Source organism: Neomonachus schauinslandi, chromosome X, assembly GCF_002201575.2.
Source record: "Neomonachus schauinslandi chromosome X, ASM220157v2, whole genome shotgun sequence".
NCBI classification, from domain to species: Eukaryota; Metazoa; Chordata; class Mammalia; order Carnivora; family Phocidae; genus Neomonachus; species Neomonachus schauinslandi.
In genome coordinates, this window is record NC_058419.1 from 69163411 (window position 1) to 69181836 (window position 18426).

The following is an 18426-nucleotide window of genomic DNA, read 5'->3' on the forward strand; positions in this document are numbered from 1 at the left end:
GCGTTTAAACTTTTCAATTTGGCAAAGGACATTTTTCCCAATGAAAAGGTGATGAGCCGAATCCAAAAAATACAGGAAGCCTTGGAGGAGTTGGCAGAACATGGAGATGATGAATTCACAGATGTGTGCAACTCTGGCCTGCTGCTTTATCGAGACCTGCACAACCAACTATTTGAGCACCAGAAGGAAGGTGTCGCTTTCCTCTATAGCCTATACAGGGATGGAAGAAAAGGTGGCATCTTGGCAGATGATATGGGATTAGGGAAGACTGTTCAAATCATCGCTTTCCTTTCTGGTATGTTTGATGCTACACTTGTGAATCATGTGCTGCTGATCATGCCGACCAATCTCATTAGCACATGGACAAAAGAATTTGTTAAGTGGACCCCAGGAATGAGAGTCAAAACCTTTCATGGTCCGAGTAAGGATGAACGTACCAGGAACCTCAGTCGGATTCAGCAAAGGAATGGCGTCATCATCACCACATACCAAATGTTAATCAATAATTGGCAGCAACTTTCAAGCTTGAACGGCCAAGAGTTTGTGTGGGACTATGTCATTCTTGATGAAGCACATAAAATAAAAACCTCATCCACTAAGTCAGCAATATGTGCTCGCGCTGTCCCTGCCAGGAATCGCATCCTCCTCACAGGAACCCCGATCCAGAATAATTTACGAGAACTGTGGTCCCTGTTTGATTTTGCTTGTCAAGGGTCCCTGCTAGGAACATTAAAAACTTTTAAGATGGAGTATGAAAATCCTATTACGAGAGCAAGAGAGAAGGATGCTACCCCAGGGGAAAAAGCCTTAGGATTTAAAATATCTGAAAACTTGATGGCAATCATAAAACCCTATTTTCTCAGGAGGACTAAAGAAGAGGTACAAAAGAAAAAGGCAAGCACCCCAGAGGTCAGACTTAGTGAAAAGAATCCAGATGTTGATGCCATTTGTGAAATGCCTTCCCTTTCCAGGAAAAATGATTTAATTATTTGGATACGTCTCATGCCTTTACAAGAAGAAATATACAGGAAATTCGTGTCTCTAGATCACATCAAGGAGTTGTTAATGGAGACACGCTCACCTCTGGCTGAGCTAGGTGTCTTAAAGAAGCTGTGTGATCATCCTAGGCTGCTGTCTGCACGGGCTTGTCATTTGTTAAACTTAGGGTCTGTAAAATTCTCTGTTCAAGGTGAGAATGAAGGGGAAGATTCCTCAGATGGGGACCATATTGATCAGATCACTGATGATACACTGATGGAAGAATCTGGAAAAATGATATTTCTGATAGAGCTGCTGAAGAGACTGCGAGATGAAGGGCATCAAACTCTGGTGTTTTCCCAGTCAAGACAAATTCTAAACATCATCGAACACCTCCTAAAGAATCGGCACTTTAAGATACTGCGAATTGATGGAACAGTTACTCATCTTGTGGAACGAGAAAAAAGAATTAACTTATTCCAGCAAAATAGAGAGTACTCTGTTTTTCTGCTTACCACTCAAGTAGGTGGTGTTGGCTTAACATTGACTGCAGCCACTAGAGTGGTCATTTTTGACCCTAGCTGGAATCCTGCGACTGATGCTCAAGCCGTGGATAGAGTTTACCGAATTGGCCAGAAGGAAAATGTTGTAGTTTATAGGCTGATTACTTGTGGGACTGTAGAGGAAAAAATATACAGAAGACAGGTTTTCAAGGACTCACTAATAAGACAAACTACGGGCGATAAGAAGAACCCTTTCCGATATTTTACAAAACAAGAATTAAGAGAGCTCTTTACAATTGAGGATTTTCAGCACTCTGCAACCCAGCTACAGCTTCAGTCTTTGCATGCTGCCCAGAGGAGATCTGATAAAATACTAGATGAACATATTGCCTACCTGCACTCTTTGGGGATAGCTGGAATCTCAGACCATGACTTGATGTACACACGTGATCTCTCCGTGAAAGAAGAGCTCGATGTGATCGAAGAATCCCACTATATTCAACAGAGGGTTCAGAAAGCTCAATTCCTTGTTGAATTAGAGTCTCAAAATACAGAGCTCTTAGTGGAAAGACAAAGAGCTGGAAATGAGGGGATCTGGCTGAGAGAACCCCACTTTCCTTCTCAAACGAAGAAGAAATGCCCTGACCTGAATAAACCACAGCCTCGACCCTCCCCACTTCTACCTACTTATCATACCCAGGAAGAAGAAATCAGTTCCCAAATGGCGAGTGTAATCATTGATGATCTGCCCGAAGAGAGTGAGAATCAAGATGTCTCCAATATAAAGATGAATGTTACCGTCTCACAAGACGGTAGTCGTCACCCACCCGGAAGTACATCTGATGCCGATTCTGTAGCTACTTTACCTGAGGGGTGTGGGAGTGTAGATGAAATCTGGACCGACTCGTTGGGAATGGCTCTACAAAAAGAGGCATTGCGAGAGGGGCCCACGCAGGGGACACTGCAAGAGAACCCTCTGGGAGATTTTAACTATTTGCCTAGCAAAGCACTCAGAGCTGATCTTGGGCCGAATCCAGAGCAACCAAAGGATGATGAGATGTTACCTCACTGCAATCCCTGGCCCATTAGTCCCATGACCAGTGAAAATCAAAATACAGAATCGAATGCATTTGTAATTAAAATAGCCAATGACGACTTGTCAGCATCCCACAGTGCACTGCAGGATGCTCAAGCAAATGAGGCCAAGTCGGAGGAGGAACATTTAGCCTCCTCATCACAGTATGCCTGTGATTTCAATCTTTTCTTGGAAGACTCTGCAGACAATGGACAAAATCTTTCCAGGCAGTCTTTGCAGCACGTTGAGAATGAAAAGAGCTTGTGTGGTTCTACAGCTAATTCTCAGGCAGAGCTTGAGCGTGACAAGGCATGTCTCAGTGTGGATCTTTCGGAGACCAACGATGAGCCAGAAGAAGTAGTCGGGAATGTGAAAGGCAGAAGGAAAGCCAGAAGGATCGTTTCAGATGGTGAAGATGAAGACGATACTTTTAAAGATACTTCAAGCACAGATCCGCTTACCACCTCTCCCTTTCAGTTCTTACCTGTGAAACAGTTTGATGCTTCAACTCCCAAAAGTGACATCAGTCCGCCGGGAAGGTTCTTGTCACTGAACATCCCTGATAGTATAAATAAGTCCGCCCACCCTAGAAGATCCCTGGCTTCTAGGAGGTCTCTCATCAACGTGGTTTTAGACCACGTGGAGGATATGGAGGAAAGACCTGACCAGAGCAGTGAAGCAGAGGTTGAGGCAGATGATCTGGAGGAAGGAGCAGAGGAGAGCGGTAGTGAAGCCTCAGAGAGCACAGACGAGCCTCCTGGCGGAACGCTGCCTTCAGAAAATGAGGCCAGCCGGTTAACTGGGCCTGGGGCTCCGGCTCTGGCTCCGGAGGCCCCTCCCGGGGACCCTGAGCCTTTGTCTGGCAGACAGTTGGTTGAGTATCCCCAGGAGGAGGCAGCGGAAGCTGTGACTGACTATGAGACTCTTGTAAGTTGTGGGAAGGAACTGAAAGAGCGTGGGCAAATACAGGAGGCCTTAAACTGCTTAGTGAAAGCGCTTGACATAAAAAGCGCCGACCCTGAAGTCATGCTCATGACTTTAAGTTTGTATAAGCAGCTTAATAAAACTTGAGACTCTAACCTGTGTGTTGGTTAAAAGTGAAACGCCGAGTGTGAATGCATTCATTCCTGTAATTGGGTTCTGGGGGAGCATGAAGCATTTAGGCTTGAGGTGAGAGAGCTCTCAGAAAGCAAGGGTTTGTTTTCAACTGTTTTGGACATTCGGCCTTTACCCCGTACTCCTTCCTACCCCCCTCCTCCATACATATATTCTGGTATTCTGAACACTAGGTTAATACTGCTTTCCTTGAATAGTCTTAACCTTTTTCTTTTAGGCAAACTCTATACACTTAACTGTCATATCTAGGAAAGTTTCTGTAAAGTTATCTGGCTATCCTTATTTTTATTCTGGAAGTGATTCCTTCGGTCTATCACCGTCCAGGTAAGAATAGTAAAGTTACTTTTCTCAAGGGTTTCCTTTTCCATTCACTTTCTTTTGCTGAGATGATACTAGCAAATGCATACAGAAGCTCCTGAGTTTAATTAAGCAGGAGCTTATTAGAATTCTAAATCTAAGACTTGCTTATTCCCATGCTACTGTATGCCCTCAGCTTACTACGTACAGCAGAAGGCTGGGATCAGGTCCCTGGGGCTAGGCCTTGTTATTGCTGGTGCCCTACTCCGGAGTCCATTTGCCATTCTTCACTCACCACCAGCTGCGTTCTGACACAGGCTAGCACGTTGTCTTTGGGTGGCGGACTGAAAAGGAGTTTGGTTGCCCCTCAGAAACTTCAAGTGCAGTATAGCACTCTGTACTTGTGACAGGGAACTAGCATTTATGGAGTACCTACTGTGTCCTGGGTACTCTACATAGGTTTCTTGTTTAATCCTCACCATAGTCCTTTGAGGTTGACGGTGGCATTTACATTGTTTTAGTTGAGGGAACTATGACCTGCCCAAGATCACATAGTAAGGGGTGAAATGGATTTTTTTAAACCATGTGTTACCTAGTGAAACCTTATTATAATAAACTGTCTTTACTGCACTGAATGTACTGAGCCGTTTTTACTGACAACCCTTCGGACCCCAAATCTGTGGAGGTTTTCCAGACCAAACAGCCCTCCGGTTCTCCGCAGAGTCACTGGGTGTCCTACAGTTCAACTCAGTTCTGACACTACCTGGAGTTAGGGTCAGACTCCCCAAGTTTAAGGGCTCACTCCTGTAAAACTGCCCTTGCTTTCGATGCCAGTTGCTGGTACTGGGTACCCCTGTCATCCACACTTCTGTCCAACGTGGCTACAAATTGAGGACTCCCATGACTGTACCTTCAGGTTCAGTAATGTGCTAGAACAGCACACAGAATTCAAGAAAATGTGTAATATATATAATTTAAATATATCAATTGGGGGAGCTTGGGTGGCTCAGTCGGTTAAGCGTCTGCCTTCGGCTCAGGTCATGATCCTGGGGTCCTGGGATCGAGTCCCACGTCGGGCTCCCTGCTCGGCGGGGAGTCTGCTTCTCCTCCCTCTGCCATTCCCCCTCGCTGTGCTCTCTGGCTCTCTCTCTCTGTCAAATAAATAAAATCTTCAAATAAATAAATATATGAATTGTATATAAAACAGTTTAAAACCTAGTTCACCCTTGAACAATGTGGGAGTCGGGTACCAACTTCCCCACACAGTCGAAAATCTACATACAACTTTTGACTCCTCAAGAATAAATACTAATAGCCTACTGTTGACTGGAAGCCTTACTGATAACATAAACAGTTGATTAGCATATTTTTCATGTTATCTGTATTATATACTGTACTCCCACAATAAAGTAAGCTAGAGAAAAAGTTAAGAAAGTCGTAAGGAAAATACGTTTATAGTACTATACTGTTGACCAAAAAAAAAAAATCTGTATAAGTGGACCCACAGTTCAAATCTGTGTTGTTCAAGGGTCAACTGTGTTTTGATTACTGTTTCAGTATAATTGGTATCCTTTGTAATCCTACGTATTTTACTTTATTCATTTATTTTTTTAAAAGATTTTACTTAATTATTTGACAGAGAGTACAAGCAGGAGTGGCAGGCAGAGGGAGAGGGAGAGGGAGAGGGAGAAGCAGGCTTCCCGTTGAGCAGGGAGCCCGATGTGGGGCTCGACCCCAGGGCACTGGGATCATGACCTGAGCCGAAGGCAGATGCCTAACCGACGGAGCCCCTCAGGCGTCCCGAGAGACACAGTTTGGAATGGGGTTTTTAAAATAGTTTCATCCTATGCCTACTATTTTGAACATCTCTCAATATCATACTGATATATCTGTACTTAGGGACTGGGGCACCCGTTCATTAGTCTGCTCAGTGGGGAAAATCTCATGAAGGCATAACCTGCTGGAGATGCCCAGAAACTCCTCTAAAATAAGAAACTTACATGTCAAATGCAGCTGAGTGAGAAGACAGGGTGTTAAAAGAATCACTGTTAAGAATCACATGGTTGTATTGGCCAAGTTTTATTTAAAAACTTTTTTTTTTTAAGGCAGGCTAGTGTGGAACCTGACGCAGGGCTTGAACTCAGGACCCTGAGATCAAGACCTGAGCTAAGATCAGGAGCTGGACGCTTAACCAACTGTGCCACCCAGGCACCCCTGGCAAAATTTTATTTTTGAAGCAGTCTAGTACTTAAAATATTCCTTGTCGAATAGGTCATAAATATGGCACTGTAAAATTTTAAAGTGCAGATACACAGAACACTGGCTGCTTAGTCTAATACAAACAATTGGTAAAAGAACTGATTGCCTTGGGACGCCTGGGTGGCTCAGTCGGTTAAACGTCTGCCTTCAGCTCAGGTCATGATCCCAGGGTCCTGGGATCGAGTCCCGCATCGGGCTCCCTGCTCCGCGGGGAGCCTGCTTCTCCCTCTGCCTCTGCCTCTCTCTATCTCTCATGAATAAATAAATAAAATCTTTAAAAAAAAAAAAAAAAAAGAACTGATTGCCTTTTTTCCTCCAAGAAAGGTTTATTTAAAAAGAGTTCATACTGGGCGCCTGGGTGGCTCAGTTGGTTAGGCGACTGCCTTCAGCTCAGGTCATGATCCTGGAGTCCCGGGATCGAGTCCCGCATCGGGCTCCCTGCTCGGCAGGGAGTCTGCTTCTCCCTCTCCCACTCCCCGTTTGTGTTCCCTCTCTCGTTGTGTTTTTCTCTGTCAAATAAATAAATAAAATCTTTAAAAAAAAAAAAAAAAAAATTTAAAAAAAAAAAAATAATAAGAGTTCATACTGATTTCACTCCTATGTGGAATTTAAGAAACACAGGGGAAGGGAAGGAAAAATAAAAACAGGGAGGCAAACCATAAGAGAGTCTTAACTACAGGAAACAAACTGAGGGTTGCTGGAGGGGAGGTGAGTGGGGGAATGGGATAACTGGTGATGGGCATTAAGGAAGGCACTTTATAGAATGAGCACTGGGTGTTATATGCAACTGATGAGTCAGTCACTAAATTCTACCGCTGAGACTAATAATACACTATATGTTAACTAAATCGAATTTAAATAAAAAAATTCTTAAAAAGTTCATTAGAAAGAGTTCAGGGGGCGCCTGGGTGGCTCAGTCGGTTAAGCGTCTGCCTTTGGCTCAGGTCATGGTCCCGGGGTCCTGGGATGGAGCCCCATGTCGGGCTCCCAGCTCAGCAGGGAGCCATCTTCTTCCTCTCCCCCCTGCTTATGTGCTCTCGCTCTCAAATAAACAAATAAAATCTTAAAAAAAATTAAACAAAAGAGTTCATGTTGAATGGCCATTATATAGTGTATGGTATTAAGACAATGGAGCTAATCACTGTCCTGGCAAATCCAAATTAGCTAACAAAACAAGTGTTGCCTAGGAACTTATTTTATGATTTTCATATTCTAATCCATCTATTTGATGTCCAACTCAATGTGTGAATAGTGTGAACTAGTATTTGGCTCCCCTGGAGATGGTTTTTATTTTTTTATTTTTTTAAAAGATTTTATTTATTTATTTGACAGAGAGAGACACAGCGAGAAAGGGAACACAAGCAGGGGGAGTGGGAGAGGGAAAAGCAGGCTTCCCGCTGAGCAGGGAGCCCGATGCGGGACTCGATCCCAGGACCCTGAGATCATGACCTGAGCTGAAGGCAGACGCTTAACGACTGAGCCACCCAGGCGCCCCTGGAGATGGTTTTTAAATTAACTTATGGGATATGCTGAGAATTAGAGAGAGTGGTTCTGGGAGGGAAGAGACTCAGGTTAAAAGGAGTCTGCTTGACTCATTTTTTTCTTTTAATTATTAAGTACTCTATGCCCAATGTGGGGCTCGAACTCACAACCCTGCGATCAGGAGTCGCACGCTCTACCGACTGAGCCAGCCGGGCGCCCCTGCTTGACTTACCTGTGAGAACACCTGCTACAGTGTACGCCAACCTTTCTCCACTTCGTTTTGTGCCTACAAACCCATAACGACAGAGTTCATAACATACAGGATTACTCAACACCTTTTAAAGAAGCAAGCAGAACGTATAAAACATATTCAGTCTTTCATACAACTTTATTTTCTCCCTTCAACCATAATAATATGATACCCAAATTTTGTCTTAACCGGAGGGTCTGTAAACACAGGCTTATCCAGCCCACTCACAGGCAAGGCAAATGCTGCTTCCTGAAATGGTCCCACCATGGAACCTCTGGTCATCCAACCCAAGTCGCCCTGAAAAACCCAAAAGATACGCGATGTCAGGTGGCCCTGAAGAGGAAACAGTTCTAGTGTAGCTTGGGAACTTCCCAACACAGACGCTCAGGTTCTTAGGTTCATTCAGCCGGACTGCAAAGAAGTGGGCTCACCAACGACAGATGGGTGGAAGAGCTCCAACCCTGGACCGAACACATACACACTCACAATGTTGCCAGGTGTCTGTTAGCTGTGCCAGTTTGGTAACGCCTAGTTTTAGACACAGGTGACCTGTATGCAACTGTTCACAAGTTGGACATTTCTGCTTTTAAGATCTTTATGCCAAGATATGGCTAAACTTAATGGCGGAACGTAGAAATAATCCCTACTGCTGTGTGTCCTCCATGGGGAAGAGATCTTTTTTTTTTTTTTTAAAGATTTATTTATTTGACAGAGAGAGACACAGCGAGAGAAGGAACACAAGCAGGGGGAGTGGGAGAGGGAGAAGCAGACTTCCCGCTGAGCAGGGAGCCCGATGCGGGGCTCGATCCCAGGACCCTGGGGTCATGACCTGAGCCGAAAGCAGCCGCTTACCCGACTGAGCCACCCAGGCGCCCCAGATCTTTTTTTTTTTTTTTTTTAAGGTTTGTTTATCTGAGAGAGAGAGAGAGCACAAGTAGGAGGAGCAGAGGGAGAGGGAGAATCTCAAGCAGACTTTGCACTGAGCATGGAGCCCAACACGGGACTCGATCCCAGGACCCCGAGATCATGACCTGAGCCGAAACCAAGAGTCGGACACTTCACCAATTGTACCACCCAGGAGCCCGGGGAGAGATCGTTTCAAATGACAACAGCACCATACCCCTTGCCTGGCTTTATCTTCACTATACTGTGTGGCCACTTCATTGAATCTCATTCCAGACTTCAACTTTTCCATGGCTTCCATGATTTTCCCATGTTTTTCACACAGAATGTGTCTGACCTGCAAGGAAAAAGTATGGTCACATAGTATCTGGGAGAGCCAAATGATCCCCTTTTTCACAGCACTCATGTCTGGATTACCCCTTAGTGAAAACACACATTAGGTTCATGGCAGCAGAAAATCCTGGAAGTCTGCTCAGTTGGGCAATGGCCACAAACCCATTTCCCTTGTCAAGACACTATCTCGGAACGCTGATTGAGATGGCAAATGGGAATCGGGCTGGGGGAAGCTCCCATCTTTACCATATACTTCACTGGTTAACAGGAAGAGGAGACATAATGGTTGAAAAGCTTGGGCCCTCGAGTCAAATCCCAGCTCTGCTGTATGATCGTAGGCATCTTCTTAAACCTCCACGTGTTTTCCCATCTGTGCCCTGAGATAATAATAGTACCTACGTGTTCTCATAGGGTTGTGAAGACTAAGATAACGCAGTTAGTACTCAATAAAGGTTAGCCGTTACTTTATCAGAGTGGGGAAGATACTAAAAAACCCACTAGGAAATCCTTTTTTACCGCAAGAGGCCTCCTCACAATTCGGCACTTTCAAAAAGTATCGTATGTTGATTAAGAATACTCAACCCTACAGAAGTACTCAAATTTGACCTATGTTTACATAAAGCCATGTTGCTTTTTTTAAAAAACAAATCACTCTATCTTTTTTTTTTAAAGATTTTATTTATTTATTTGACAGAGAGAGACACAGCGAGAGAGAGAGCACAAGCAGGGGGAGTGGGAGAGGGAGAAGCAGGCTTCCCGCGGAGCAGGGAGCCCGATGCGGGGCTCGATCCCAGGACCCTGGGATCATGACCCGAGCCGAAGGCAGACGCTTAACAACTGAGCCACCCAGGCGCCCCACAAATCACTCTATCTTTAAAAATGATTTTGTCAAGGGAGCTGTTCTGCAGGATTCCCAATTTCTCATTCAACAATCCATGGTTTCCTATTGTAAATGACACACTGGGATGGGGGCCAAAGTCTCCCTTATAAATGCAGAGACAAGCAAATCAAGGTTGGCCTCAGGGTTCGACTCCTAAAATTAGGGGCAAGGGGATTCTAGGCCCACAGGAATAACTTCCTGACCGGAGGAACTACACAGGAGATAGGAACACAGCAAAGGAAAGAATCTGTCAAAAGGCAGGGCTCAGAGAGGCAGACTTTTATAGAATGTGTCCAGCGCTGTCCAGGGAAGACAGGGACAAACAGTCCGGACACTAGCAAGATACATGTTGGGAAACAAGGATGGTTCATCAGCCCTCAGCTTGGCCTAGCTACAACTGCTTCAAGAATGCCTCCCTCTTTAGGATTCCACACTCGCAAAGCAACCTTCTGGTTGGTTCAATTGCTGTGAAATGAATTACAGCATTTGTGCTCACAGAAAGGGGATCCCACCGAACACTTTACAAATGAATAAACAAGTATTCTGGTCTGGACAGCCTGACAGGTTAGACACGAGTCTGTAGTACCTGCAGGATCTGCAATGTGACTGACTGACCGGCAACTGGGGAGGACGGCATCTTCGAGAGGATTTGGGAGTGCTCAGTGTGGAGGTAGTAAGCTGACACCACGGGAGGTGAGGAGATGACTCAGGGAGGCTACACAGAATGAGGAGAAACGCAGGCTAAAGACATCCTTGGAGAATATGGACATTTAAGCCATAAGCAAAAAGAGACGCTCAATAAGCAGAGCACAAAGGAAAGGCCAGATGGGTAGGAGAGAAAGGCGTGTTAACAAAAACCAAGACAAAAGACAGTTTCTTTCTTTCTTTTCTTTGTCTCTTTCTTTCCTTCCTTCCTTCTTTCCTTTCTCTCCTTCCTTTTCTTTCCTTCCTTTCTCTCTTTCCTTCCTTCTTTCTTCCTTCCCTTTCTTTCTTTCTCTCTTTTTAAGATTTTATTTATTTATTTGAAAGAAAGAGAGAGAAAGAGAGCATGAGAGAGCACAAGCAGGGGGCAGTGGCAGGCAGAGGGGGAGGGAGAAGCAGGTTCCCTGCTGAACAAGGAGCCCGATGTGGGGCTCGATCCCAGGACCCCGGGATCCTGACCTGAGCCGAAGGCAGACACTTCCCTGACTGAGCGACCCAGGCGCCCTGCAAAAGAGTTTCAAGAAGGAAATGGTCAACAGGCTTAAATGTTGCAGAGTGATCAGGGAAGAAATACATCAATTTAGCACTGGGTGATCAATGACCTTAGCAAAAGCAGTTTCAGAAGAGCAGAAAGTGCAGAAGCCAGACTGTGGTGGGCAGATGAAGGAAGTAATGGGAGGTGGGGGAGGGGGGTACTCCCCCCAGCTGAGTCAGAAAAGGAGAAAGAGCTCTTAGAAGAAAAAGGTCCCAGACACGTATCTATTTTAAAGGTCCCTGGGCATAATCTCAGAACGAAGGGAAAGACGCAGTAAAGAGTTTGGAAAGGCTGAAGACAGAGCAACGAAAGAGCGTGGAGCTAATGAAGGAGCCAGGCGTGGCACCGAGAGCACTGCTTGAAAAATTCGTTGGCCTTAGAAGACAGAGGAGGGAGGTGTGGGTGAAGAGAACTTTGTTGGCAGGGGGCTGGAAAGCCAGTGAGCTCCTGACGATAGGTCTGGTTTCCATTTTCGTGTGAAAATTTAGCAATATTTAAAAGCTAGTATTTGCTAGGTACTGTGCAAAGCACTTTCCATGCGTTCTCGAGTGAAATCCTCACACCAATCCTGTGAGACTGGATCAGTGTTTCTCAACCCCGGCAGCACATCGGAACCATCCCTCAGTGCTGCTAAAAAAATCCATCAAGGTCCAGGCCCCACCACCTGGAGATGCTGAGGCACTTGGTCCGGGGTGGGACCCTGGGCATTGGTAGTTTTAGAAGGTGTCTACAGGAATCCGACGTACACCAGGGTTGAGAACCACTGGATGAAGTTACCTGCTGACTGACTAGAGCAGGGTGGTGGGTGGAGGCAGGTGAGTGGCAGAGGATTGCAGCACAGTGCTGAGGGCCTAGCTAAGGTTAGAGACCACTAATTAGTGGTCCCAATTCCCGAGGCCGTGTGACTCTCCGTTCAGGGCCCAGCATCTCTGGGTTTAAACGTAAAGGAAGTAGACCACTGGACTGATCCCGAGTTGTAGTTTAGCAGGTGGATGCAGCAGATGACCAAAAGGAAAAAGAGGTGGGGCTCCCAGACGCAATGGTCAAGCTCTCTGATCTAATTTCCAGCTTACAGGACACACGGGGCTTGGACAACAGACACACAGCCTGGGAGAAGGTGAGGAGAACAGGTGGGCTCGAGGGCTTGAGGTCTGCATGCAGAGAAGAACAGAACAAGATCGGGGGAGGCGGGAAATGAAGGGGAAGGAGGGAAGCTACGGTCAGCAGGTGGATTTCAGAATCTGGACAGCTCTAGAGACACAGGGCAGGGTGTGGGCTCAGGAGTGGGGTTGAAAGCAGAAGGGCAGGGTGTGGAAGGAGCATAGGCCCTGAAAGGCCGGAGGGTTCCAGGGTCCCCTCCCTGCTGGGACCTTTACAAACACTGGAAACGATCCAGATGTCCTCTGGCAGGTGAACAGTTAAACATTATATGGCACATCCATTCCATGGCACACTACTCAGCCATATAAAGGATCACACTACTGGTACATGAAACAACTTGAATGAGATCTCCAGAAAATTATGCTGACAGTGGAAAAAGCCAGAAGGTTGCATATTGCATCATTGCGTTCATGTAACATTCTTGAAATCATAAAATTACAGAAATGGAGAACAGTTTAGTTGCTGCCAGGGGTTAAGGATGGGGGGAACATAGGGGAGGGACGTGGGCATGGCTATAAAAGGGCCACCACAGGGATCCTTGGGGTGATGGAAATGTTCTGTAGCTTTACTGTATCAATGTCAATCTCCTGGTTGTGCTATCCTTCTAGAGTCTGAGGTAGGATGTTACCATTGGGAAAACAGGGTAAAAAGTACATGTGTTTTTTTTCCAACTGAGTGAGAGTCTAAAACTGCCTCAAAAGAAAAAGCTTAACAAGAGAATTTAGCTCTCATCAACTTTCCTACCTGATTACATGTCACTTCTTTCCACATACCTCATGCACAGCCTCACTGAACTTATTTTTTCCCAGAAAGGGGCAAGGGGCCTCTTTAAATTCATATGCAGTGGAGCAGTCTCAGGCTGGATGCTTGTAAAAGTCAGCACATAGAGTGAAAACTGCATGTGGCCAAAATTACCCTACAATATCCCTTATGAAGATGCCCTACCGGGGACCAACATGTCAGCCCTCATTAAACCCAACAGAGCCTGTCTCCCCAGCCGTGGCAACAATGACCACTTCTTCAGCTCAACAGCAGACGAAGTACTTGGTTGGTTTTTAGGGACCATGCTTCATGAAAACCTATCTTTGGATGCCAGAACCCCACTTCACATAATTGGATGCTCATACGAGAACAGAGGTCAGCTGTGGAAAAGCAGATTCATGTGCCCCATCTCACTGTTTCTCTGGTTCACGGAATAGGAAACTGGGTAGAACGGCTCACACTGTATTTTCTCTCTTTTTTTTGGCTGGATTTATAGGATGCAAATGCTCTACTGCACTCATTATGCAGCAATGAAATGGATTCCTGACCTAACTGCTCCAACTGCCGGGTGACAAGAGAAACCATCTCTTACCCCCAGTGTTTTAAAATACCCAGAACTTTGTACACTGCTTGGCACAGGGACAGATGTCACTAAGTCCTTATTGAATGAATAGTCAAAGTACGGGATCCCATACCCTGACCGGAGCGTGGAACTGCCTTGTTACGCAGCACGGAGCAGTACGGTTGTCCGCAGACTGTATTTTCCCAGGGCAGACACTCCTCTGGGACGAGGTCAAGTAATTATTATGTGATTGTCTCCCACCCCAGTTTTCACGGTCAGGGCCCTGGCCTGTAGCTTACCAGTGGGGGAGCTATCTGAGGAGACCTGTGCCTTTGCCTGTTTATCTAAGCCCTTGGTTTTTTTTTTTTTTCCTTAAGGATTTTATTTATTTATTTGACAGAGAGAGAGAGACACAGCGAGAGAGGGAACACAAGCAGGGGGATTGGGAGAGGGAGAAGCAGACTCCCAGCTGAGCAGGGAGCCCGATGCGGGACTCGATCCCAGGACCCTGGGATCATGACCTGAGACGAAGGCAGACGCTTAACCGCCTGAGCCACCCAGGTGCCCCTAAGTCCTTGGTTTCATAAAATATCATTTCCTTCTGAGAAACAGGTCATTCACTTACTTATTTTCTTCATACTTTGTATCGCTTCTTGAAATGTATGAAGCATACCTTTCAAGAAACAATACAAGGGGCGCCTGGGTGGCTCAGTCGTTAAGCGTCTGCCTTCGGCTCGGGTCATGGTCCCGGGGTCCTGGGATCGAGCCCCGCATCGGGCTCCCTGCTCCGCGGGAAGCCTGCGTCTCCCTCTCCCACTCCCCCTGCTTGTGTTCCCTCTCTCGCTGTGCCTCTCTCTGTCAAATAAATAAATAAAATCTTTTAAAAAAGTAAAAAAGAAACAATACAAAGTATGAAGAAATTCGGGATGTTTGAGAAAGCATTTGAGAAAACACTTAAAAAGAACTACCTTTCATATGTGAGACTGGTCCCTATCTTCCAATATTATGTTATCTTGATTTTACATCAATATTAGGCTAGCGTCTTAGAATGAGTTCAGCATACGGTCTTTTCCTTTCCTGGGTACCAGAATAACACGTGTACATATGTTATTTATATTTAACATGAAAAACAAAAGGAACGAGTGACTCACCTTTACTGCATTGCCACCACCTTTGGGACCCTGAGCCTTCTTGTCAGAACTGTCACTCCCAGAGGATGCTCCCCCTTTAGAGAAGAGATCACAGGTACTCGTTTAAAATGCGTCTTGATACTTACACAAAGGGCCAACACAATGGGAGCTGATCCTTCTGTCACAGCACCACGCTTCAAAAGAGCCCTCTGCCAGACACCTTAATACATGAGGCTAAATTCATCTGTGGCTCATCTCTCTTAAAACAAGAAATGTGTGCCTTACAGACACCCTTTGTGGAAAAGGGATAGATGAATGAGTGTGCCGATGAATGAACAAGAGCGCCAAGAGCCTGGTCCAGATTCTCTGGACCCAATTTGAAATCCTGCCTTCTAAGAGCAAACCCCTGAGCTCTTGTAAGATGTCTAATAAGCACTGCGACTCTGTCTTTGAGTACTCACATTCCAGTTAAGTCAAATCTCTGAGAATGTATTTTACATAAAGATCAACTTTCCCACCACCTGTATTTGGCTAAAGAATACATTCATGTCCAAATTCCTGGAGGCTCTGACATTGCCCCTTGATGCCTTCCTAAGAAACACTGTTGACATGCAGATTAACAACTACTGGTGGCAGCTTACATTTAGCATGACGTCATCTTACCACTATGTCAACTTCCGTGTTCACGGCAGCGTACTTACTGTTAGGGCCTGATGTTCCTAAGAACTATTGCTGGATTAAGTGTTCAGTTCAATAAAGATTTCCTAAATAACTAGTAAGTTCCAGACACTGGGGATACAAAGATGAAGAAGCCGTGGTACCCTCCTTCACGGAGCTCATAGTCTACCGGGGAAGACAGACATGTAAACAGATCATTTCAGGAGAATGACCTACGATCTACGGACAGAAGGCTGTGGAAGCACAGAGGGCCATTTTAGCCACTCAGGGAAGGTTTCCTGGATGAGCAGAAGCTGACCAAATGAAGAAAGGACAAGGATGAGGAGACACTGCAGGGTGGTGGAATAATGTGTTACGTGTCGGAAACTATGGATGAAGCCAAATCCGAGGTGGGAGTGTTGTGAGGTAAGCCCAGGGGAGGGGGCCGACAGTTAGGGCATGAGGGCCTAGGAATCCCGCTGAGGAACCTGGAATTTATCCTAGAAAAGGAGCCACCGTAATGTTTTAATCAAGAGACTCCATGTTACTTGTCTGAGTATCTCCAATGCCTGGCACAGTATCTAGCACACAACAGTTGTTCAGTAAATGTCCAACTCAACTGAAAACCCAAAACACTGATGACCAAATGCCTAAGAAAATATTACTGCCCAAGGAGTTTTATTACACCAAACTCTTAAGTGGGTTTGCTGTACGTTCACTCTCGAAGGACAATGCCTTCCAGTCATCTCATCCTCTCCCCTGCCAGATGCCGCCATCTGACTGCTACCTCACTCCCTTTGATTGAGGACTCTGGCGGCAGTTTCAGGATTCCTTTCCACCCCCACTCTCGCTGTCATCTCGGACAACGTCACCACCTATGCTGAGGAACCATCCAACAACCTAACTTCACACTTCCGGACCTCCCTCCTGAACGTCCATGCCTTCTACACCAGGCCACCTGCTCCCGAGGGCACAGGATGGAACCATGCCACCGAGAATGAACAGTTCAGTGCCGGACTACAACTTCATGTTCTTCCCGCCTTCTCAAGTCTCACTCCCACAACACTGGCTCTTTGGCTTCACGGAAACCACTCCCCACTTCGGTACCTTTATCCTGCTATGTTCTCCTAGACTATGATCCCGGCCCCCATGCTTGATCATTTGTGTTCCCACTGGCACCCTTAATTACCTTGTTTTGCCATTCTATTATTGGCCAACACACCCTCAACCTTGGCTCAAGGCTCCTCCCAGCTCTTTTCAGGCCTATATTGTGCCAGTTGCAAGTTACCAGGTAAATCATGACTGTGTAGATTGTGTCCTCTACAGATCCACGGACTTCCAACCTTAGGCTCTTAGCCTTGAGGGCCGATCCTTTTATTAGTGTTTTCTTCCCTTTCCCATCACCCCCAATGGCCACTCCAAACCTTTACCACTCTCAAGACCCCCACTCAGTCCCTGCCCCTCGGTCTTAAAAATTACCCATGCCTTCTACTTTACTAAGAAATTGAGGCCATTAATCATGATATCATACGAACCCCACCCCCCACTCCGGCCCCGATTTTTACAATCACACCCATCCTCGTCTCTTTCCCTATGACCTTAAGCATAACGTATCCCTTCTCCCATTCAAAGGTCAACTTCTCCACCTGTCCTGGACCCCATTTTCTCAAATCTCACTCCTCTGGACCCTTACCTCCCTAACTCTACTGGATCCTTCACGTCAGCCTCACTCTCAACTTTTCCCCATTCTGAAGAAACAAACAGAACGTTCTCTTCATCCTCTGTCCTCTCCTATCTACCATCTAATTTCCATGCTTTTTTCAATTAAGGCTTTCCAGAGAATTCTGCCCCGATTGTCTCCAACTTCTCACTTCCCGGTCAATCCTCTAGTCACCGGCCACCCGCTGCCCCCGTCCCGGACCCCGGGGGTCGCCGGTCTGCTCCCTCCCCTCGCTCCTCACCCGACCCCATTCTCTCTGGTTGCTCTGGCCGCTCTACCTTTCCCCGAGCCACTTTTTCCCTTGGGCGGCATCTTCCGAACCTGCTGCAGACCCCTGAACGGCTTCGTTTGCCGCACAAAGCCCCGTTAGGCCCCACGGGCATGTCCAGAACACATGCCTGAAAACGGCATCGAAACGGACCGTTTTCGCTCCGGCCCTGGAAGCAGGCATATTCTGGGGCAGACCCGGTCCTTGGGCCCTCAGACCAATGGAGCCGAAGATGGCTGACCAATAAGAAGTTTGGGTCTGTTCGGGGGGCGGAGCCAAGGGTGGAGCAGGGGCGGGAAACCCCGCCTTTGCGGGTTTTTTTGTTTCTTCTGTCGCACGCCCTTATTTGCGCCAGCTCCCGTGCTCCCCCGCTTCCCGGCCCGGCTCCTCCACGCGTGCGTAGTGGATGGCGCGGCCCTTTGCAGTCCCTGGGCGCCGGCTCTAGCCAATCCCGCGGGGCCTCCAGACAAAGGGAAGGGAGGAAGAGCCGCGGTGGCAGCGCCTTCCTCCCGCTGCCTCCTACGCACAGGCCTTGCTCTCCCTTGCGGTTTTTCATTTTAAAAAATTTTATTCTGCGTTTGTAGCTGATTGGATTTAAAAGGTAGTTTTATTACAAAAGGCTATCACCCCTCTGCCTCTTGCAGAACTCTGTCATGGAGAAAAATTGGAAGCAGGTTTAAATGTCCCTCCGTAGGGTATTGCTTAAATAAATAATGTCTCAACCACACAAAAGGATATGCGCCATTTAAAATAATGAGTGGAAGGCTGTCTGTAGAGACACAGGATATGGCCTTCGGGAAGGTTGCAGACCAAGCTATAGAATATGGTACATTTTTTAGAAAAAGGGTGCATG

At 46.4% G+C, this 18426-nt stretch overlaps 2 protein-coding genes and 1 non-coding gene across 6 annotated transcripts; 1 reads left to right on the forward strand and 2 right to left on the reverse strand.

The window, feature by feature from the left end:
• Positions 1 to 237: 237 nt before the first annotated feature.
• ERCC6L (ERCC excision repair 6 like, spindle assembly checkpoint helicase) lies at positions 238 to 3627 on the forward strand. The gene has a single exon (XM_021680495.1). The coding sequence runs from the start codon at positions 253 to 255 to the stop codon at positions 3625 to 3627; it is 3375 nt and encodes a 1124-aa protein (XP_021536170.1). The 5' UTR covers positions 238 to 252.
• A 4225-nt stretch (positions 3628 to 7852) lies between these two features.
• On the reverse strand, positions 7853 to 7925 carry TRNAR-CCU. The gene has a single exon. It is a non-coding gene; the product is annotated as a tRNA-Arg (tRNA).
• Positions 7926 to 8078: 153 nt separating this feature from the next.
• On the reverse strand, positions 8079 to 17649 carry PIN4 (peptidylprolyl cis/trans isomerase, NIMA-interacting 4). Of its 4 annotated transcripts, none has more exons than XM_021680480.2 (4): positions 17584 to 17649; positions 14950 to 15023; positions 9081 to 9200; positions 8079 to 8257 (listed from the first exon to the last, which is right to left on the reverse strand). In XM_021680480.2, exons 1-4 carry the CDS (start codon positions 17615 to 17617, stop codon positions 8099 to 8101), a joined length of 387 nt encoding a protein of 128 aa, XP_021536155.1. In that variant the 5' UTR covers positions 17618 to 17649; the 3' UTR covers positions 8079 to 8098. The 4 variants fall into 4 exon arrangements, with proteins under 4 accessions (XP_021536155.1, XP_044767722.1, XP_044767723.1 ...); XM_044911787.1 differs by having other exon boundaries at positions 14950 to 15031; positions 17583 to 17617; XM_044911788.1 differs by lacking the exon at positions 17584 to 17649 and adding an exon at positions 17547 to 17564.
• Between the last annotated feature and the right edge of the window lie 777 nt (positions 17650 to 18426).

Bases quoted from the DNA above. Each gene is read 5' to 3' on its own strand.
- ERCC6L (XM_021680495.1), top strand. From the start codon at position 253: ATGGGATTAGGGAAGACTGTTCAAATCATCGCTTTCCTTTCTGGTATG.
- PIN4 (XM_044911787.1), bottom strand. From the start codon at position 17,617: ATGCCGCCCAAGGGAAAAAGTGGCTCGGGGAAAGG. The intron at 9,201-14,949 runs GTGAGTCACTCG...TTTTCCTTGCAG, and splicing joins GTGGTGGCAATGCAGTAAAG to GTCAGACACATTCTGTGTGA. The intron at 8,258-9,080 runs GTATGGTGCTGT...TGGGTTTTTCAG, and splicing joins AAGATAAAGCCAGGCAAGGG to GGCGACTTGGGTTGGATGAC.